General features: G+C 48.6%; 8 protein-coding genes across 8 annotated transcripts; 4 read left to right on the plus strand and 4 right to left on the minus strand.

Moving 5' to 3' along the window:
• Nucleotides 1–1,098: 1,098 nt before the first annotated feature.
• On the minus strand, nt 1,099–2,681 carry F4822DRAFT_168815 (uncharacterized protein). Its single transcript, XM_051453257.1, has one exon. The coding sequence runs from the start codon at nt 2,200–2,202 to the stop codon at nt 1,231–1,233; it is 972 nt and encodes a 323-aa protein (XP_051316760.1). The 5' UTR covers nt 2,203–2,681; the 3' UTR covers nt 1,099–1,230.
• F4822DRAFT_395077 (complex proteins associated with Set1p component shg1-domain-containing protein) lies at nt 2,669–6,031 on the minus strand. Its single transcript, XM_051457413.1, has 2 exons — nt 5,632–6,031; nt 2,669–5,550 (listed from the first exon to the last, which is right to left on the minus strand). The coding sequence occupies exons 1-2, from the start codon at nt 5,842–5,844 to the stop codon at nt 3,070–3,072; spliced, it is 2,694 nt and encodes an 897-aa protein (XP_051316761.1). The 5' UTR covers nt 5,845–6,031; the 3' UTR covers nt 2,669–3,069.
• Nucleotides 6,032–6,431: 400 nt separating this feature from the next.
• Nucleotides 6,432–6,770, plus strand: F4822DRAFT_426841 (uncharacterized protein; the record flags this gene model as incomplete). Its single annotated transcript, XM_051460637.1, has 2 exons — nt 6,432–6,465; nt 6,541–6,770. 2 exons carry the CDS (start codon nt 6,432–6,434, stop codon nt 6,768–6,770), a joined length of 264 nt encoding a protein of 87 aa, XP_051316762.1.
• Nucleotides 6,771–7,059: 289 nt separating this feature from the next.
• Nucleotides 7,060–8,519, minus strand: F4822DRAFT_426842 (nagb/rpia/CoA transferase-like protein; the record flags this gene model as incomplete). The annotated part of the gene is made up of 2 exons (XM_051460638.1): nt 7,060–7,881; nt 7,941–8,519. The coding sequence occupies 2 exons, from the start codon at nt 8,517–8,519 to the stop codon at nt 7,060–7,062; spliced, it is 1,401 nt and encodes a 466-aa protein (XP_051316763.1).
• A 1,267-nt stretch (nt 8,520–9,786) lies between these two features.
• F4822DRAFT_168833 (dihydroxyacetone kinase) lies at nt 9,787–12,025 on the plus strand. Its single transcript, XM_051453259.1, has 3 exons — nt 9,787–10,961; nt 11,026–11,376; nt 11,432–12,025. Exons 1-3 carry the CDS (start codon nt 10,037–10,039, stop codon nt 11,929–11,931), a joined length of 1,776 nt encoding a protein of 591 aa, XP_051316764.1. The 5' UTR covers nt 9,787–10,036; the 3' UTR covers nt 11,932–12,025.
• Nucleotides 12,026–12,089: 64 nt separating this feature from the next.
• Nucleotides 12,090–12,883, minus strand: F4822DRAFT_168820 (small nuclear ribonucleoprotein Sm D2). Its single transcript, XM_051453258.1, has 4 exons — nt 12,761–12,883; nt 12,667–12,699; nt 12,352–12,609; nt 12,090–12,290 (listed from the first exon to the last, which is right to left on the minus strand). Exons 1-4 carry the CDS (start codon nt 12,778–12,780, stop codon nt 12,248–12,250), a joined length of 354 nt encoding a protein of 117 aa, XP_051316765.1. The 5' UTR covers nt 12,781–12,883; the 3' UTR covers nt 12,090–12,247.
• A 386-nt stretch (nt 12,884–13,269) lies between these two features.
• F4822DRAFT_436588 (ClpP/crotonase) lies at nt 13,270–14,771 on the plus strand (the record flags this gene model as incomplete). Its single annotated transcript, XM_051462322.1, has 2 exons — nt 13,270–13,320; nt 13,383–14,771. 2 exons carry the CDS (start codon nt 13,270–13,272, stop codon nt 14,769–14,771), a joined length of 1,440 nt encoding a protein of 479 aa, XP_051316766.1.
• An 893-nt stretch (nt 14,772–15,664) lies between these two features.
• Nucleotides 15,665–19,920, plus strand: F4822DRAFT_169018 (uncharacterized protein). Its single transcript, XM_051453262.1, has 3 exons — nt 15,665–16,050; nt 16,105–18,618; nt 18,674–19,920. Exons 1-3 carry the CDS (start codon nt 15,972–15,974, stop codon nt 19,798–19,800), a joined length of 3,720 nt encoding a protein of 1,239 aa, XP_051316767.1. The 5' UTR covers nt 15,665–15,971; the 3' UTR covers nt 19,801–19,920.
• The last annotated feature ends 12 nt before the right edge of the window (nt 19,921–19,932 follow it).

Here is a 19,932-nt window from a genome sequence, read left to right on the forward strand (position 1 = left end):
TTGCGCATGCATATCTTGGTTATGCTGCCACGCCAGGTAACAACATTTGACCTTAACTAAATGCGACTAAGTCACTTGTAAGCTACGCTAGGTACCTTCTTTACTTTTCACCGCCCTACGTTAAGGTGTGCTAGGTACTTATGATAGTGGGTACCTATACATCTGTAGCCTGTGACATTCGCATGGCATATTGGGCATATCTTACCCAAAAGAGTACAAGTGTCACGGGGTATGAAGTTAGGTATCGATCTGGAACCTCCGGATTTGTATGGACCAATTCCCAGAAGAATTGGAATTGGTGGTGGTGGCTAGGATTGGTTAGTTCGGTTAGGGGAGGCAGGGAAGTTGATAAGGATTATGTCACAGTTTCTCCTGTTAGTATTCCTGACGCAATTTGGCCCTACGACACTAACATTCAATCCGAGCGCAGGTGGCGGGAGTACTTCAGCTTGTTTCCACTAGCTCAACAATCAATTATGTACTGTAACTACTTTGTCTCTTGAAGATCCCACCGCCCGGAAACCCCTAGGACCATTCTCCCTTGTATCATCGTCACCTGGTTCTATAAATTATGCTAATAATTGATTTCACAATTACTAGTTTACTCAGCCCTCCAGCCCTCGACACTTCTGAATACAAAACTTGGCATGCGCATCTACGAATTCAGGATACAGAAAAATGCGAATTACTTATACAATAATGTTCCGACAATTATGTGGGAACAAGGTACCTAGGTATGGAACCGCATTCCATAAAAATATCATCCAATCGTGGCGATGCTGTAGCCTTTTTCCATCCTACCTGGCCTACGTAAGCGCGGATACGCCAGGGGCCTGTCTCAGCAAGCGCATTTTTCGTCTCAAAAAGGTCACTTTAAGCGCTATTCCGGTCTCGAATTATTATGCGAACATGTCAGAACCTTGCCAGCGTTGCGGTGAGTTTATGGCACAGCAAAGTATTGTTTAGGGTGTGATGGCTTGGATCCGATTCATTACCAACTACAATCTCGACAGGTCTATCGCAGCATTATTTTCGAGATCGGGAGCGTCTTGTCATGCACATTCTACGATTTCACAAGGGTCATAACAAAGCCATGATTCCCACCTGGTATCTTTTCGTGGAAGAGGGCCTTCCGATAATCTGACCTAATTTCTATGTCGTAGTAAAGATCATAGCCGAAGGAACCATCGCGGCACCCGTGTACGACAGGGCTGTCATTCCCCATAAGTCTCATTGAGCTCCCAAGAACTCGAGAATCTTGCCAACTGCCTGCTCATCACCTTGCAGAGATTCCATCAACTCCTCGTCGACCCAATTACGTGTATAACCACCCCCAAAATCAACCACCCATGCATCATCCGTTTCCTGGTGTATGAGCACGTTGTGCGGCTTTCCATCTCCCCATATAACCCCGATTTCATGAAGTGAATCAACCGTCTCCCGGACTTGAGCCCCCCACTTCTTCCTTCTTTCCGTCGAAGCCTCTATTTCCTTATCCTCCATTCCCTCATCCTCTGCCCCATCCTGTGACCCCTCTTTGTCCTCCAGATGTCCTAGGGTATATGGATTCCCCGTAGGAATGTATTCTTCCAGAATACCAATAATCTCCTCCGTCTCCGCCAACGTGACTAGACCAAGAAGTTTGGGTACTCGAATCGAATCAGCGAGGTGCGATCTCGCTACCGTACGAAGACAGTCGAATTCGCGTTCAATGCCCTTGAAGAAAGCCTCCTCGCCGCTCTTGCAACACATCTCTGTTCCTCCTACCCAGACTTTGGTGATATCCCCCTGCCCAGTGATGATTTCGAGTACACGGATGTCTTTGGAAGAATATTGAGGTAATCCTATATCGTCAACAATTCTTTTACCGGAAGGATGGTGGTGGTCGGGTTCTCCTTCTATTTGGTCCGGTATCAATTCCGCTTTCCCATCCTTAGTAACGAAGCGGAAGGCGAAGGTCTCCGGGTACAGATGAGAGTGCAAATCCGAAGGCTCTGGCTCGTTGGGAGTGGGAGGAGCTAGTCGAGTCCAGATCGGTCCTCCAGCTTCATAGACAAGTAACTCGATTTCGCGTTGAATGGCGAAAGATCGTTCTTCATCTTCATGTGGGATCGAATCGAATCTTGGTATGAGAGGCCCTTCAATGGTATCGGGGGAGGAAGGGGGGAGTAGAGATACGCGAAAACGTTTGCCGTGTAGCATGATGGTTATAAAGATGCCATCCCCGCATCCGCTGGCCCATTGCACGGCTCGCTAGTCCAGAGGGAGCATCTTCGTTTGGACCGTTGACCTAGGGTTCCAAAACAAAACAATGGAGGACGTGATACGTCGTCGAAAAAATAGATGGAGATGGGGGTTTGAAAAGGCTGAATGGCAATCGATACGCGTTGAGGTTTGAGGCTCAGGGCTTATTCATCATGTAACGCAAGATCGCCTGAGTCGCGGAATGCGGACAGACGCACGGCGTTGCACGAGCCAGATTACGGCATTTTTACTATTATATAGAATGCGTACGATGGAATGAAAAAGAAATGAAAGGAATGGCTGGAAGAGGGGAAGGCGGATTGAGCGATCAGGGCATGAAGTATATATCAAGAAGAGTTGATGTCGAGATTAAGGCAGCCTATATACCGCTTCTGACTGGAGGGGAAGGGTGGGTCACGCGGGTCGTATGGGGGCCAAATGGAGGAATCAGAAATCGGAACTTCTAACATCGACACGGAAATTACAGCAGCTACGTAGGTAATATCCCCTATTATTGGAGAGTAAAGCTGGTTAGATACTACCAATGAAGTTTGTCGCCTCCAAATTTTGACCACCTCCTATGCCTATTTCGTAAACAATAACCCCCCAAACGCCTAGCATGACCTAAGGGTATAGCTTTTGCGATCCTCGACGACGTAACGGAACAACTGGCTGCTGCTCTGGTGTCCCAGGCCAGGTCGACCACCAGTGCTTTTGTCCGTAGTTCATTTTCGAGTTGTACACATCATTTAACTCATGGTGATATCGGAAAGTATTTCGTAGCAATACAAGACGATGCATAGAAGTAACCTTACTACCCCTCGACTAACGGGGACTCCGTGTGCGTCTATGACTACGGCTTCGGCTTCGATTGTTTCTTCCTCGGCTTGAACTTCGACCATATCTATCTCTCTTAGATGGCGGACTTCGTTCTCTCTTCGGTGCAGTGCTTCCGCCTCGTGCATCTCCCCGGGGTACAGGACTGCGGGGTGCAGGGCTTCGGCCCTTTCGCTCTCGGTCCCGATCCCGTCGTGACTCGGATTCAGTACCTTTGTCGGTACGAGTTCTCTTATCCTTGTCCCCGTCGCGATCCTTGTCACGACCATGCTCCCGATCACGATCCTTTCCACGGTCCCGGTCATGGTCACGATCACGGCCGCGGTCGTCTCGGTCTCTGTCACGAGCCGCCTCCCCACGATAACGATCACGGGAGCGCCGACGCTCACGATCTCGACTCCTATCTCTCTCACGACTTCGGTCGCGATCGCGGTCTCGACGTCTGCTCGGAGACCTACTTCGACTACGACGGCGAACCCTTCTATCGTCCTTCTCCTTTTCTCTCTCCTTGTCCTTTCCCTTGTCTCGATCGTAGTCCCGCTCTCTATACTTATCGCTAGTTCCAGCTCGATCACGGTCACTAGGCCTGTACCTATCAATTTCCTCAGGGGCACGTGATCTTTTGACTTCGGGTGAACGCTCTCCCGTGCTCCTTTTGTCATCAACGCCTGGAACAGGTAGACCCTTCTCACGGGCTTCACGCTGCGCAGCTAAGTAAGCCTTAGCTTCTTGTTCTCGCTTCTTAATCTCTCCTTGCTTCCAAGCTTCAGCATCCGTAACCTCATGCTTGTTGGAAGTAGCCGGCCGAGAACGGGATCGGCTTCGAGATACACGTGAGCGAACCCTTTCAGTTCGGGGTCTAGTTGAGCGAGACCTCTCTCGACGATCATCCTTGCGACTGGGGCGAACAGCTGAACGGCTTCGATCACGCCTGTCTCGGCCTTCTCTACGCCTAGATCGGCTTCGCTCCCTATGATCAGGCTTATACCTATCCCCTGAACGACTCCTTTCAGGCCTATCACGACGAGATCGTACATGAGAGCGACTTCTGTCTCGCTGTCCGGGTCGGTAAAAGTCCCTATCTCTTTCCGGGTTCCGGTCACGATCCCTAGACCGACTGCGATCCCGACGATCTGATCGATGTCGCGACTTACTTCGTTCCCTTCTATCATCCCTTCTGTCGTGCCTAGGTGGGGAACGGCTTCGTTCGCGGGCACGATCACGATCACGGTCGCGGGTTTTACGATCGTCCTCCGTGGCTCGCGATCGATCACGACGATGTCGAGAAGACGCTCGGTTGGATGACCCCTCGGCCTTGTCATCTTTAGGTTCCTTACTATCTTTAGCCTCTTTAGATTCGTTGATATCCTTAGATTCTTTGGGCTCCTTAACCTCCTTAACCTCTTTAGGCTCTTTAGTTGCCTTTGCGTCCTTCGTTTCTTTCGCGTCGTTTACGTCCTTAGAATCTTTCGTATCCTTCACTGGATCCTTAGATTTAGGTTTCGAGGACTCAGGGATCTTCTTTGAGTCTGAGCTCTTCAAAGAATCACGACGTATAGGTTGTATGGCAGATGCCGGCTTCGTTCTTCGAGGGGGTGGTATAAGGGCCGCATCGATCTCAGGTTCGGGCTTTTTCGAGGTTGACTTCTTACTCTCCGCTAGGATATCCTCGAGTGCTTTCTTTTCAAGTCGCTCGTGATCCTCCTTGGTGAGGTGCTTGTTAAGCACTTCAGGCCGGTCTCTAGCTCGATCTCGGCGTCGCCTCTCTCTACTATCAGGGCGGCGGCTACGGTCGCGATTTCGATCGCGCTCCCTATCATGATCCCGGTCACGGTGTCTTGAATTATCTCGAGATCTGTGTCTCGTTCTCGATCTGGATCGTGAACGACGGTCTGAGTCGTGGGCTTTATCCCTAGCCTGCTCTCGTGCTCGCCGTCGTTCCTCTCTTTCCTTCTCCCTTTCGCGATCACGTTCTGCTTCTTTCTTCTCACGCTCACGTCTTCGGGCATCTCGCTCTTCTTTGCGCTTGGTCTCGGCTATTTCTAGCTCACGTTCTCTTTCGCGCTCCCGTTTCTTTCGTTCTTCTCGCTCGATCTTGCGTTTCTCTTCCAAGATCTGCTCCTCTTTTTGCCTTAGCTCTCGTCGAATTCGGTCGCGCTCTTCTAGGCTACGAGCTGACTCGGAAGCATATTCCTCATCAGTTTTAGAGCCGCGTAGTTTCTCTTCCAAAGCCGCCTCGGTACCGATTTCAGCCTCACGCAATTGACGCATGCGCGTTTCGATACCCTCGACATCAATGAGTTGATCAAGAACTTCGTTAGCTTTCTGGTAAACTCCAGATCGGTCGAGGGCACCGTCGATAAGAGTGGCGGCCTTTCGACGGTCTAAGGTAAGGAGTTGGGATGGGTTGCGCTCGAGTTCCTGTTCGGCGACTTGGAGAATCGATTTGGTAACCTGTGCTTCACAGTCCTATTCATCAAATGCGAATAAGTAAATGCGGTCGCATAGGCAAATTATCGCGCTCTAGAATATTTGATTGCGACTACTCACACTTTGTTCAAATTTCTCCCAGACCTGCTTGCGGATCGCATCGTAACCACCTTTCTTCTTAAAACTATGTGCTAGCCCTTCAATAGCGGATCGCGTAGCAGATGGAAGAGGTAAGTCGGAAGCCTTGAACTTTCGGGGCGCCAGAGTTGTTGCGCTGGTCGCTGGAGCGGGCGCTTGATCTCCAGAGGCCATGGCGGTCGTGACCGAGGCCATCCAGGCCTATAAGAGGGTTAAACAAGAGGCGCGATCATGTAACGATAGATTAAAATAGACCATCCAATATGGCAAATTCAATTTTTTAAGGAGTGAATTTGTATGAAGGAATGAATGGCGTTGGTGAATGAGTAGATTGGGTTCAGGCGTGAATGAAAGTTGAAGAAGATTAGAAGCTCGGAAAGTTGATCAGATCTTAGAGAGATTAACGTAGCAATAGGAAATCTAAGGGACCATTGGTACCTATCGATAAGGAGAGACGTGCACCTTCGCGTTTGCGTTGATGGTCTGTGCGAGGAGCCGTGGTACTGTACCCGCCAATCGTGCTTACCTAAGTTCCCCGAGTGGAGCCTGCCTACTATGTACTTGGAAAGTACCCATCTCGTTTGATTGGTGGCTTAAAATCACAACCAACGAACTTCAACTTTAGAACTGTAGAGGTCCAGTTCTTACCAGCACCTACTATCTCAACCGCCTACCACCCACGAAAGCCGACCACCACCTACGGCCGGCCGAGTACCTGAAATATACGAAGGGAAACGATCAGAACGGCCCATTGAGGCAACACTCCTCTCCGAACATCCACAATGGTAGCCAGAGTTCTTTTCTGGACAGGCTTCGGTACGACCGCAAGAGGGGAAACCACTCGATACCTATCCAACGATCGATTACCGATTAACTAACCTCACAATACAGGCGTCGCCGTTCGCTTCTGGCAACTCGGCCTCGAGATGCGACCGTTCTTCAACAAAGGTTCCCTATGGGCCTACCCAGTCTTCGGCGGTGTTGGTGCGAGTTTCGGATATTGGCTACAAGGGGTCGACGAGAGGCAATCGGCAATCCTAGAAGAGCGCAAGAGGACTATTCTAGAGAAGAGGGCAAGAAAAGCCGCACGCGACGCGGAGAATGCGGCTGCTACTGCGTGAAGGATAGGTGTATGTCACAAGAATTCGCTCAACAGACTCGGTCAATGTGTATATAAAACGAAGGGCTACGGAACAAAAGGTCAACAATTCAAGAGGATTGAAATTAACATACTCACTTACAAATACAACAGAGCACGATGATGGTCAACGAGGTTGTATTTACTGCCGCGATGGGGTATTATTAAGTCTCGACAAACTACAGGACCCTTTCGAGCAAGCCGAAAAAAGCTCACGCCTCAATCTATATACCTCAACACCTAGTTACCACTGCTTCTCTTGAGCCCCCCTTCTAGTTGGACTCCTCGAGCTTTCGTAGTAAATCCGGTACCGATGTCGGTTGCACGGTGCCTAACTCCGATATGACAAGCGACAAGTATTTATCCGGAGTGGTGTCGTATAGCAATCTGAACGATAGGCCTGAACTTCGCTCGGGGTCGATCTCGTTGTACGTAAGGGAATCTGTAGATACCCTCTCCGTAATGTTGATAGTCTCACAAAGGACGACAACCGGTATACTCAGCTGCATCGCAGCGATGGCAATGTCGCAAGTTCCCGATCGCGCATACAGCGACCCATTGTTGAACATGGACTCAGCAGAGACAAGAACTTTAGTGACTTTCTGCAAATACCATTTCAATCCACCAAAATCTCCACAATACGATACCGTAATATTCGCAGCAGCTAGTTTCTTTGCTAGTGTCTGGCCCTTCTTCTCGTATGGGTCATCAATAATGACAACTGAAAAATCCCTTTGGGCAATGGAACTAGCTTGCAGAAGAGTACGTTCGATGATAGTACTCCACCCAAAAGTGAGAATAGTATCGCCGGGGCGTATCTTCTCCGCGGCCTTCTCGGTAATAACAAGATCAGCTATGCTGATTCTCTCCTGGATGAAAGTGTCTATGCTATCACACAGCTGCCTCTTCGCTTCCAGCTCAGGCACATCCGGGTCGATCTTGCTAACTTGCAACTTGAGCCAACGAATCGCATTCCCCATAGAAAAGCACATCGGACGGCATGCAGTGAGATACTCAATCTGGGGGTTCAGGACGTGAGGTGTTAAATGTCTTGCGAGTGTGTTGCCAGGAGGAGTGGTGTAAGAGTCGATGACCTGGTTTATTATTAGCATGAACATATGTTGATAAATTCAGATCTATCAGATTTAAATACCTTTTTGAAAGCCAATAAGGTCGCTTTAAGTCGCATGATACTCTCATCAATAGTGAAGGTAGCCATTTGCTGGCCTAGCGCTAAGACAGTCGGATGAACGTCCTTATCTGCTTGTGTGGTGGGCATCCTCTTAGCCATGGATAGGTGAGTAAAACATTCAGGTATTGTGAATTTGGGCTCAGCGGGGACAGGCGCAGGCCCCTTAGATGCCACTGGCCTTCCTGCGGCTCCTTGTGCTGTTGCCGCACCACCATCTTGTTTGCCTTTCACTTTACCCCCTTTCACTTCACCCGCAGAAGGACCTAGTTGGTTAGGGGAAGATGATACAGCAGCTTCTCCTTTAGCAACTTCTTTTGAAGCCTTAGCTTGCGCTCGCCTTTGTGCTTTCTCAGCTTTTGCTTTTGCTTTTAATTCTGCGCCTGAGGGCTTGGCCGGTTTCGATGCTTCAACCGTGTCAATTTTTGCGGGTTTTTGGTTGCTGGCAGATGCCTTGGTTTTATCAGGCTCCGCGGGTTGTTGGGTTTGTTGAGTTTGCTGAGATGTAGCCTCAGGAATAGGCTCATTTTGTGTTGTTGACATGATGAAGCGTCCGAAACTCTGAGTCCATAAATAAAATAACCACGATGACACCGTGCTGCAGAAAAATTGTGGAAGCAGCTTGGAAAAAACCATGAAAGTTGTGTGGCGAATGAGAAGTAAAGCTCTAGGCTTAGATGGGAAGGATTTATAGGGGAAATAAAAATCCAAAGTCGCTTTTGAAGAAGCTCTTTTCCGTCTTGAGATAAATCTACATAAGGTAGAGACGCACGCAAATACAAACTTGACTCACAACTTTGGCGGGGTGTGTGCAAGGAATAATTCTTAAGTTGCCAGATCCACTTATCCATTTGAGATAGAGGGGTGAAACTAACCAATTTAGGCATGTCAGCCACGGAACGCCTCGACTGCAGCTCGAGCCATTTTAATGTACCTAAGTACTTAAAAGTATCGGAGATCGCCACTCCAATCCGAATCTTACCAAGTATTAAGTCAATCAAAATTAAGGTCGATATAGTCATTGGTAAAACTATTCTGAATGTGAGTGTCGAAGTAGACAGCGGCGATAAGTTTCTGAGAATATTAACGTGAATTCCTCCAGAGACTTGTTGTTGCTGCTAACTGTGATGTTGGTGAATGTTCGGGGTTCAATATGACATGGTCCTAAGAGAAGATATAAACACACGGTGAGTTTCTTTTGGTATGCTCTTTCTGTTTGAGTAGAATTAACGAACTAATAAACTTGGGGGAAATTATATACATATCACCACTTCCTGTTATAATGGTATTTAAGGGGGTGGTGCATCAATCGTATACTATTTAATTGTTAGGTCAAGAGGGATATTATCACATATTTTCAAACTTTGCCCATTTGATACTATTCCTATCCTAACTCTAGGCCATGCCTTCAGTACTTCAGCAGGTTCAAAGTTTGGCCGGTTACACGGCTTTGGGAATGACTTCCGTACGTACCACCTTAGCGCTTGAGAGTATACCAAGATGGCTAACGTCATTTGGTACCTGCCTAAGTACACATCCATATCGAATCAGAGTGCACATGCTCAATATCAGTAGCCGTGACGATATCCGACGCTATAGAAGGCAACTACCTACGTAACTAACTTGGAATCCTCTTTCCGGTCTATTTTCTAGGAAACCCCAAAGGAAGATCGGAAAGATGCCGTCTAGACGCCCGACTAGTACCTTAGTACTAGCGATTGACCTGCACAGGAAAAACCCCGCGATACGACCCCGCGTTCCTACGATTTGCTTTTCCGATCAGACGGTACCGCTACCCTCTGACTTTTTTCCACGCACTTTACTTTGTCATGCATGGATGTTCAAAGCCGAGCAAGTCATCATCCTGACCTAATACCAAGCCGACTGGTGTTCGGGCCACTCAGGTCGAAGACGGCACCTCTTCTTGTTTGCTTGCTTGCTCATTTTCTGTATCTCCAATAATCTATATATACTAGCCCGAGTCCATTGAAACTATTTTCAATTCTTCACATGTTCCACGTTCGCATCAAGTGAAATTCACGCAGCGCCCATTCTACAAGATGTCGGCAAAGCACTTCATCAACGACCCCACCCTCTTAGTGAACTTGGCCCTCCAGAGCCTTACCTTTACTAACCCTTCCGTGGCCTTGGACGCTGAGAATAAAATTGTCTATAGAAGACCTAGCGATGAAACCTCTCAGGTTTCTATTATTAGCGGTGGTGGAAGTGGCCACGAGCCTAGTTTCGGTGCCTTTGTTGGAAAGGGCCTCCTCTCCGCAGCTGTTGCGGGGACTATCTTCGCATCGCCTAGCGCAGAGCAGATTCGCAAGGCTATAACTTCAAGAGTCGACACGGATAAAGGCATCCTAGTCACTGTCATGAACTACACAGGCGATGTCCTTAACTTCGGTATGGGGGTTGAGAAGGCCAAAGCCGCCGGTCTCAACGTCGAGATGCTTGTAGTCGGTGACGACGTCGGCGTCGGAAGGGAAAAGGGGGGCAAGGTGGGTCGTAGAGGAATTGCAGGAACGGTACTAGTACACAAGATCGCCGGCGCTCTCGCAGCTCAGGGGCGCAGTCTCGAAGAAGTCTACAAAGTTGCGAAACTCACTGCCGCCAATCTGGTGAGCGTTGGTGCTAGTCTCGAGCATGTTCACGTACCTGGGAGAGCAGCACCGGATCCGAACTCCGCTGAAAGCCTTCAAGCTGATGAAGTGGAGATCGGCATGGGTATCCACAACGAGGCCGGCTCGGGGCGAGCGAAAGTTGAGCTTCCGGAGTTGGTGAGCACGATGCTATCGCAATTATTGGACCAAAACGACAAGGATAGAGCTTTCCTCAACGTGAACTCCAATGAAGTGGTCCTACTTGTGAACAATCTCGGTGGCGTTAGTGTCCTCGAACTGGGCGGTATCACTGCAGAAGTTGTGAAACAGCTAGGTTCTTGGGGTATCCAGCCAGTCAGGATCTTGAGTGGGACATACAGTGAGTACATTTCTAGAAGCAACAGTCTTCTCCAGTTGTGGGTTGCTGACCCCAAAAACTATAGTGACGAGTTTGAATGGATTGGGATTTAGCATTTCACTACTAAATGTGGTTAACACGGATATCGGCGGACCGAGCATGATCGAGCTCTTGGACTATCCGTGCGAAGCGACCGGTTGGGCAGCACCGATACAGAAGACTACTTGGGAAGCGAAGAACACCGCTGCCAGGGAAGGCGCCACGGGATCTGACCAGAGCATTAAGCCAAGTGGCCTCAAGGCTGATGCAAGTGCAATTAGCAAATCTCTAACTGCTGGTCTACAAGCGCTTGTTGCGGTTGAGCCAGAAGTAACGAGGTATGATACTGTGGTTGGAGATGGCGATTGTGGAATCGGCCTAAAGCGTGGTGCCGAGGGTGAGTTAACCATGGAAATATCCGGCTATAATCGAATAATGCTGACCTGCTACAGCGGTTCTCAAACACTTAAAGGAGACTACCCTAACGGGTGATGTCGTCATCGATGTCGCTCGTATTGTCTCGGTTGTCGAAATGGAAATGGACGGCACTTCGGGTGCACTCTTTGCTATTTTTCTTAATGCTCTCGTACACTCGCTCCGAGTACTCTCGCCAGGCGATGCTTCTCCACAGGTATGGGCTGGTGCCCTTAAGCAGAGCTGCGACGCACTATCAAGATATACACCTGCTAGACCAGGTGACCGAACTTTGGTAGATGCCTTATATCCATTCGTCGATGCTCTGGGAAAGACTGGCGATCTTAAGAAGGCAGCTGAGGCCTCGAAGAAGGGTGCAGAGGACACTAAGGGCATGGTTCCTAGCTTAGGCCGAGCAGTTTATGTTGGAGGCACTGGATTTGAACAAGTACCCGACCCTGGTGCTTGGGGACTGGCAAGTTTCTTCTTAGGCTTGGCTGGGATAAAATCTGATGAAGAGGGTTGGGAAGCTATATAATCAGTATTCACTCGCAATCGTTTGTAATGATAATCGGGGGCAACTAGGGATCGAGAAAATATAATCAGATTTAATAGTATCTTTTTTTGGTTCATCTCATCAAAACAACTTGCTGTGTTCTTCGGTATATTCCTCCTAAATGGCCTTAGGCAGCCATCGTCGCTAAAAGGGCACTCCTGCAAGGCAAATCATTGCATTCGGATACTGTCCTGGTCTTCGCAACCTATCACCCCCACTTTGGCGTTCTTGTGATGAACAATATGTCGTATAAAACGGCTCGGATTATTACTATTTCCTGTACCCCTCTTTCGCCCATCTAACTTAGCAAAACTAGAATGACCGAATCTCCTCTTAGGAACCTGTGGAAGATACCATGTTAGTGTCATTATATCATAACATTATTGATTCCGTATGACATACATCTTGCTAATGAAGCGGTCCTTGTTGACCGGCCTCCCCTTCTTTCCGTTCGAAAGCTTCGGCGTCTCTGTCCACATCTCCTTGACGTTCTCTAGCACCATATTACAATGTCGGTCGAACGCCTTTACACGTGCTAGGAGCTTGCGATTGTTGCGGCAGGAAATGAGGACTTGGGTGTGACTTCGGACTGCGGTTTGGAGGATGGAGAGAGGGCCGGCGCTGAATTCGTGCTCTTCGAGAAGTGAGATCTCGTATTCCCTGTATTCGCGCGTTAGAGATGAAGAGGAATCGCGGTGCGTGGGGTGGGTTGCCTACGTCAATTCGTTGCGCGGCTTCGTTAGAAGCTCCCTAATCAAAAGTCATTAGCTTTGTATACTTAAGTCAGCGTGATATGCGATCTCAAGCTTACTGGATCTTTGTGTCCGCCATGTTGACTGTGGTTGGATTATTGAATGGAATGGCAGCAAGTTGATTAAGGCTGGCGCAAGGCTGAAATGTTCGGTCAAGAAATATCCAAGTCTTTGGTGCATTGTATAATATGGAGAGGAAGGATTTGATTGGTCCTATTCAAGCTAGAGTCGCGTTAAGAGGTCCCCACTTAGATGCAGATTTAAGTACCTGGGTACTTATGCTATCAGTACGTACCTTGACTTGATAAAACTCCGGCAAAGAGCTCGGAGTAATAAAATTTGGGACCGAGCATACCCGCTCCGACTGCATTGAAAACCCGCGGCTTGTCATTCAACTCTCTACCCTATTAAACCTGCCTGTCAACTCGGGTCTCTCGATGCGCATATAGCTTCGGGGTCGCGCATCGAGAAGAAGAAAAATATTTAGATGTCTTTCCGTGTTTTAATAAGGAGGGCTGGGTCAGCAGCTACCACTGCTACCTCTCCTTGTTGGAGAACTAGCTCTACAATGCCATTAAGAGCAAAGATATTAAACCAAGGAGTTGCAGGACGAGCACAAGTATGATGCATAGAATATCCTCACCAAAAACAAACGAATACATCACTAATTTTTCGATATAGATGTCCACAAGTCCTATTAGCGCAGTCCCTAAGGAGCTAGATACGGACGAACCCCGCGATGTCCTCTTCAACAATTTATATGGTCTACGGACCGTCGAGCTTAACCGACCTGATAAGCTTAATGCCCTCAACGCCTCAATGATCCGAAAGATATTCCCCCGACTAGTCGAGTGGGAAAAGTCGGATATGGCAAATGTAATTGTTGTGAAGGGTGCTGGCGAAAAGGCGTTTTGTGCGGGGGGCGATGTGACAGCATTGGCAATACAGAACAGAGAAGGACCAGAAGGCCAACGCAAATCAATGGACTACTTTGCTCTGGAATATCAATTGGACCACTATATCGCAACCTACCAAAAACCATATGTCGCATTTATGGACGGTATTACTATGGGTGGTGGTGTAGGACTTAGCATTCACGCCCCATTCCGAATTGCGACCGAGAGGACCGTATTCGCCATGCCGGAAACCACGATAGGATTTTTCCCTGACGTTGGTGCTTCATTCTTCCTGCCAAGAATGGCGGGGTCTGTGGGCACATACTTGGCCCTTACAAGCGATCGATTAACAGGGGCAAATGTGTTCTATTCTGGGGTTGCGACGCACTACTTACACTCGACGAGTTTGCCGGGCTTGGAGTCGCGGTTGGCTGAATTGCGTTTTAGTGATCTTGCCGACATACATGAACGTCTGTCGATTATCGAGATGACCATCGAGGAATATGCGACGGGTTTACCGCATGGAGACCCAATCCTACTGGGAGGCGAACTTCGGAAAGCTATTGATCGATGTTTCCGCCACAATAAGGTCGAGGACATAATAGCCTCCCTCAAGAAAGAAGAAGGTTCCACGAAAGAATGGGCTGAGAAGACGCTAAACACTCTACATCAGCGATCGCCAACATCTGTTCACGTGGCCCTTAGGCAGATGCGGGTAGGGCGCGAATGGTCTATTGCCGAGACATTTGATAGGGAATACCAAATCGCGTCCAAATTCATGGCTCATCCTGATTTTACAGAGGGGGTTACATCACTACTAATTTCAAAAGATAAACCGAAACCGAAACCGAAGTGGCAGCCCGCTAGCTTAGAGGATATTCAACCAGGTAGCAACGTTGCCGAATCGTTCTTCCCGCTGTCTGGCTCGCCTCCAAAGTTGAAATTGGTGACCGATAGGGATTTCAACGAATACCCTTACGAGACGTTTGGTGTACCTACAGAGGCAGAGGTCAAAGCTCTTGTGGACGAGGGCCGGTACAAGCGTCGTGAAATCCTTGAGGCATTAGTGCAGAGACGGAGGGGTCGACAAGGCATTAGCAAGATTGTGGGTGAGATCCTAGCTAGGAAGACCGCCATCAACGAAGATGGCTTGGCGGAATGGATATATGAATAAAGAAACACCATTCGATGGTATACCAAATCTTCATGTATAATATGGGCCATCGTTGCCTAGGAGCAATCAGCATGCCCCCAATGATGAATGAACTTGTACGAAAGTCAACCAATATAGGTAGGATTGGGTTGGTCTATTATGCATTATGTGGATGGATGCATGGGTACAGGTGTATGTCTGAGATGGATAAATGCCATGGTATTTACCAACCTATTCAATTGTGTTGGAGTACGTAAAGGCATTCGTGGAATGATTGACAAGACTTTTTTAGGTGTATGGTGTATAACCCCCCTTATCGTCTGACTCATTTGTAAATTGTAAAAAATTGTGGGGGGTTTCACGGGAATTTCGGCAAGTATAAAAAGTACCTCGGTTTCCCCTCTTCCAAAAATGCCAAAAATCCAACAACATATTTCTATTTTATTTGAAGAGGAATTCGGGCTGCCGACGGTGGTGTCTTCCCTCCTTAAAAGTTATGTTGGATCTGATAGGCTCTAGCTTCCTTTGCAATCGGTAAAAGGTGGGCCGTGCACCAACGGCCCCACATGAATCGGCTATTATCCAGTGTGGCCCAAGCTTTCTGCCCAGCCACCCGGATGTGACGTCTTGTGCGTCTTGTGTATCCGCGACGTATGCACGTTTCCTCAACGCGTGCATTAAAACTTACATACACTAGCGCGAATCTCCACGTCCCGCCGTACACCAAAACGCGTTGCCCGGTGGTACTTTGGCGTCCTAATAAATTGTTCCACCTAACTTGTACCTCGTACCTTTAAACCAGCCAATCCACAACTTCTTATCCCCCCTTCAACCTTTCTACCTTTTCAACTATCTACATCCCTTGTTGTAGAATTGTCCGATATCTACGACTGCAATTGGGAGTAGATACATCTCGTTTCTCGATCAATTCTGATCGAAGAATCGAGTTCCTATCCTATTAATTAATCATCTCCAATTCACTATTCGATTCATTCCTATCTTTCTCAAGCTTGTCGGCGCCGCTTGTTAGAAGAAACTTGCGATTAAAGACACACTTTCTCCAGCCCGTGACGATGAAACGCCTCTGACAAGTTCGATATTTTATTTCGAGTCAAATATCCTTCACTATTTGGTAGTTTCACTTCCCAATTACAGGTTCTCAATTGAACCAATTTGCACATACTTGATTTCGGCGAAACCAGAAGGCCTTTTACAGCCAACATGGCCAGTCACAACTCTCCATGGGGAAACAATACCCCGGCAGCTGATGATTATGGTCTACAAATTAGACCTATGGGCTGTAAGTACTGTAGTGAATTTTGAAGCGCTCCCAATACTCATCAATACTTTTTAGTGAAAGTCCAATACACATTCGATAAAGGCTCCCAAGAACGCTGCTTGGCGCGGTGGCCTCATACTCTTCACGTTCAAGCGATTCCCTTAGACGAACAGAATTCAATTGGAGTGGTCGACCTGAAAACATGCCTACAGGCCGTTGCTCAATGCAGCCCCGAACTGGTTGGTGATAGTGAAAAGGATTATACAGTTTACGCCTACGATTATTCCGAACCCGATACTCCTTTGGTTGGACAGGGCATGCTTAGTTGGGGTCTCGACCAACCATGTAACCCGTCGGATCAAGCACAATTGGTGACAGGGCGTATCACGAAAAATGTACTTGCTATTTTTGGAAAAGGTGCTAGGGAGACTCTTGAGGTTCGACTGAAGTTAACTGCGGTTGCGAGAATCGCCCGGAATAATAGCCAGGCACCGCCCCCGAGAGCCAATGATGAACCGACTATGAGCCAACGAACATCCACGCCGACTCCTTCGGAGAGTAGCGAATGGAATTCCTTCCGCCAATCCAACCTCAACATGAACCAGCCCGTAGGACCACCTACCAACATGGTAACAGCGATTCCTACGCCGTTTCAATCTTTTCAGCCTATCCAACCTCTACCACCTGCACATTCGAACTATCAGGCTAGGAATGATGTCGTTAGACCAAACAGCCAAGGTCCAGCACCCGCTTTTGGAAGCCGCCCGGGTTCGGCGGGATCAAGTACGAGAGAACCTCAAGCATTAATGCCTACACCACCTACTGGCATTCCTGAGATGCAGCAGGGTATGGTCACTGAGGAATTGGCCGTGGCACCAGCTCCCCCTAAACCGGCTAAGACCCAATCGCGGCCTGCTTCTAGAGCATCGAGTCGCCCTCCCTCAGGAAGACCTCGAGGACGTCCCCGTAAAAAGCCTCTTCCAGCTGAAGGTAGTACATCCGGGTATGAAGACGGCACTGATGCGGACGACGGACCCCCGCGAACTAAGAAGAGAGCTACGACGACTAAAGTACAGCGTAGCAATACGGCTACCTTTGGATCAGCAGCGGAATCACTTCGAGTAGCTGCTAGCACCTCAGGATCTCTTCGGAATTTCCGCCCTATAGCCATAGCAGGGGAAGCATCCGCAAGCAATCCTATCCAAGAAATCCCACGAGCTCCGACGCCAGTTCCTGACCAACGTATGCCAGGCTTCCCTCAAGCCCGGCCCATGGCTTCAAGCGGTTTAAGACGCGAATCGCTTTCTGGCCCAGGAATGGATCGTTCATTCACATCTTCGTATCTTGACCCCAACCGATCTGGGTCTTACGGCCCCGATGCTCGATCTCCTGCAGAATCTGCTGGCGTTTCACCCTCTCAGATGTATTCTGACGAAGCTAGTCCCGCCGATATAGGATCATCGCCTCCAGTTCCCCGGTCTGCACGGTATAGTGTACGCTCCAGCCCGGCCCCTTCGAGTCCCATCTTACCCCCAATGCCTTCAGCCGCAATACAGCCTGATTCAGGTTATATGAGCGGCGGAATAGAGGACAGCCGACTTGAGGACGATCGGATTAGCATAATACCCGTAAATCCTGCGCCTCAAGCTCCTATTGTGGCCAAACCAAAGCCACGTAAGAGTCGCGCGAAAAAAGCGCCACCCAAGGTTCAAACTGATCTCATTATTCATACCGAGACGCCCGGACCTCCTGAACTACTACCTCAAACCTCGATATATAACCCTCCTCATCTTAGCCGAAAAAACAGTGAGCACGCTAGGACGCCGGTAGTGTCTGAGCCTCCTAGTCAGGCGCCCTTTCGTGAAGCTCCATTAGAAAGGCTAGAGTCGGAAGTGGTTGAGGAACGACAGGCAGAAAAGGCAATGACGCCAGAAGAAGCTACGCAAGGGGAGAGTGTGAAGTTGGAGATGATGTCAATAAACGATCTTGGGGAGGATCCGTCTCAAGAACATACTGAGTCGCAAAGCCTCGACGACCAATTGTTTGCTCCACCTGCTGAAGACCTACCCAACCCTGATGATGCGCAACCAACCGTGGAGACAACTGAAAGCCGAATGGAACCACCCGCACTCCCTCAGCCTAGTCAGGATCTACCTACAGAGCCGGAACTTCCAGCGGTGCCTGCTAGTGACCCAGTTTTTGCCCAATTGACGTTCCCGGAACCACGATCAGAGCCAGCTCATCCTCAGACTGATATGATCGGACCTGCGGATGGGAAATCTAATAAGAACTTCGTGAAAAGGCAATCGATCAAGCAAAAGTTAGAGGAAGCTATCTCTCGGGGCCAGCTTCCTTCTTTCTGCCAAAACTGTGGTGCCATACAGACACCGACCTGGCGAAAGATATGGAAGCAAATTCATGCGGGAGTACCTGAGCAATACGAATTCTCAGGGGAGGCTGGCCACGTTACTGCAATCAATATTCTTAAGCGAGATGATGAAGGCAACGCGACCTCGTATGAAATGATAAAGAAATCATTGGCGGCAAACGAGAATAAGAACGAGTGGACTGAAATACTACTCTGCAATCGTAAGTGCTAGTTAGTAAAGGTGCCACGTTATCCCGGTATACTGACAATTCGTAGCTTGTGGCATTTGGTTTAGCAAATTTAAGGGTCACAGACCGGCGGAAAAGTGGGAAAAGGACGAGCAGAGGCTATCACAAACGCGGAAGAAGAGGGCCAATGGCTCTGGACCTTCGCGTTCAAAGAAGGCCCGCACTAAGAGCGATTCTCAACCGAACCTGACTTCCGAGGCATGTCTGCCAACGGATCCTATCGAACCACCGAATGGCCCCACATCTTTACAGGACTTGATAACGAAAGCCCCAAATCACGAAAAGAATTCAACTAGGGGATGTGAGGGGGCAGACTTGGAAGTGATCTGTCGAGGCTCGACGCATTCTCGGGGAAGTGGTACTCCGGGAAGCCCTATTACTCTTGATAACGATCTAGGAGGTACTCGTCGGCTGCTATTCCCATCTCCACGAAAAGATGGAGAGCAGAGAATCTTGGGTGAAGTTGCCGTCAATATCGTGCAAACTTCCTCTGGTTTCAATGCCAAAGGCGAACGCCCACTAGACAAAGAAAACAACCCAGCAACCAATGAAGAGTTGCCAACAGATTATGACATGTCCGATATATTCGGCACCCCACTTCGACCATCTACACCACCTCCTAAGGTCCACAGCAGTGGTCCTTTTAAGACTCCCACACGTCCGACCCCGAGCCATCGACCAATCACTAGAAGCGTTACTAGGTCTAGACGCTCGGTGAGGTCCGTTGTCTCCCCAAGTCATTTCCTAACAATGGAGCAAAGCCCGAGTCGAAGCCCCGGTTCCCATGTTAGACGTGATTTGTCGAACGACTTAATGCCGTCTCACCTATTTGATGGCCAGGTCTTCGATTCGCCGTTATCGAGATCTATCAATGAGCTAATATCTGAAGCTAACAACTTCGTTATGCCTCATTCATCGTCCCCTCACTTTGAGATGGATTACAACAATTTACTGCCAATTGATGGCAACGATATCCAGCCTCATGACTTCGGTAGTCTACTTAACGTGAGTCTATTCGGGTCACAGACGCCTGGGAAAAATCGATATGAAAACAATACAAATTTAGGTGGCGATATGAGTTATCAAAACGACAACCAGCCGACTAGCGGCATGAATATGCTAGACTGGGATGTCGAGCAACAAGATAGCCATTGATTCTTGCATTTACGCATTATGACAGCCTTGTGTTAATACATACATACGACTTTTCAGGGCAGGCGTTAGGACGAGATTTATTGGCATCACAACAATGACCCCGGTTTGGGGTCTTTTTCCTTTCTTGATATG

The sequence above is a fragment of the Hypoxylon trugodes genome (assembly GCF_022578975.1).
Source record: "Hypoxylon trugodes strain CBS 135444 unplaced genomic scaffold F4822scaffold_3, whole genome shotgun sequence".
NCBI classification, from domain to species: Eukaryota; Fungi; Ascomycota; class Sordariomycetes; order Xylariales; family Hypoxylaceae; genus Hypoxylon; species Hypoxylon trugodes.

Bases quoted from the DNA above. Each gene is read 5' to 3' on its own strand.
- F4822DRAFT_169018 (XM_051453262.1), top strand. From the start codon at position 15,972: ATGGCCAGTCACAACTCTCCATGGGGAAACAATACCCCGGCAGCTGAT. The intron at 16,051-16,104 runs GTAAGTACTGTA...AATACTTTTTAG, and splicing joins ACAAATTAGACCTATGGGCT to TGAAAGTCCAATACACATTC. The intron at 18,619-18,673 runs GTAAGTGCTAGT...GACAATTCGTAG, and splicing joins TGAAATACTACTCTGCAATC to CTTGTGGCATTTGGTTTAGC.
- F4822DRAFT_168820 (XM_051453258.1), bottom strand. From the start codon at position 12,780: ATGGCGGACACAAAGATCCA. The intron at 12,700-12,760 runs GTAAGCTTGAGA...ACTTTTGATTAG, and splicing joins ATGGCGGACACAAAGATCCA to GGAGCTTCTAACGAAGCCGC. The intron at 12,291-12,351 runs GTATGTCATACG...TATCTTCCACAG, and splicing joins GACCGCTTCATTAGCAAGAT to GTTCCTAAGAGGAGATTCGG.
- F4822DRAFT_395077 (XM_051457413.1), bottom strand. From the start codon at position 5,844: ATGGCCTCGGTCACGACCGCCATGGCCTCTGGAGATCAAGCGCCCGCT. The intron at 5,551-5,631 runs GTGAGTAGTCGC...TTTGATGAATAG, and splicing joins GGGAGAAATTTGAACAAAGT to GACTGTGAAGCACAGGTTAC.
- F4822DRAFT_168815 (XM_051453257.1), bottom strand. From the start codon at position 2,202: ATGCTACACGGCAAACGTTTTCGCGTATCTCTACTCCCCCCTTCCTCC.
- F4822DRAFT_168833 (XM_051453259.1), top strand. From the start codon at position 10,037: ATGTCGGCAAAGCACTTCATCAACGACCCCACCCTCTTAGTGAACTTG. The intron at 10,962-11,025 runs GTGAGTACATTT...CAAAAACTATAG, and splicing joins GATCTTGAGTGGGACATACA to TGACGAGTTTGAATGGATTG. The intron at 11,377-11,431 runs GTGAGTTAACCA...GACCTGCTACAG, and splicing joins CCTAAAGCGTGGTGCCGAGG to CGGTTCTCAAACACTTAAAG.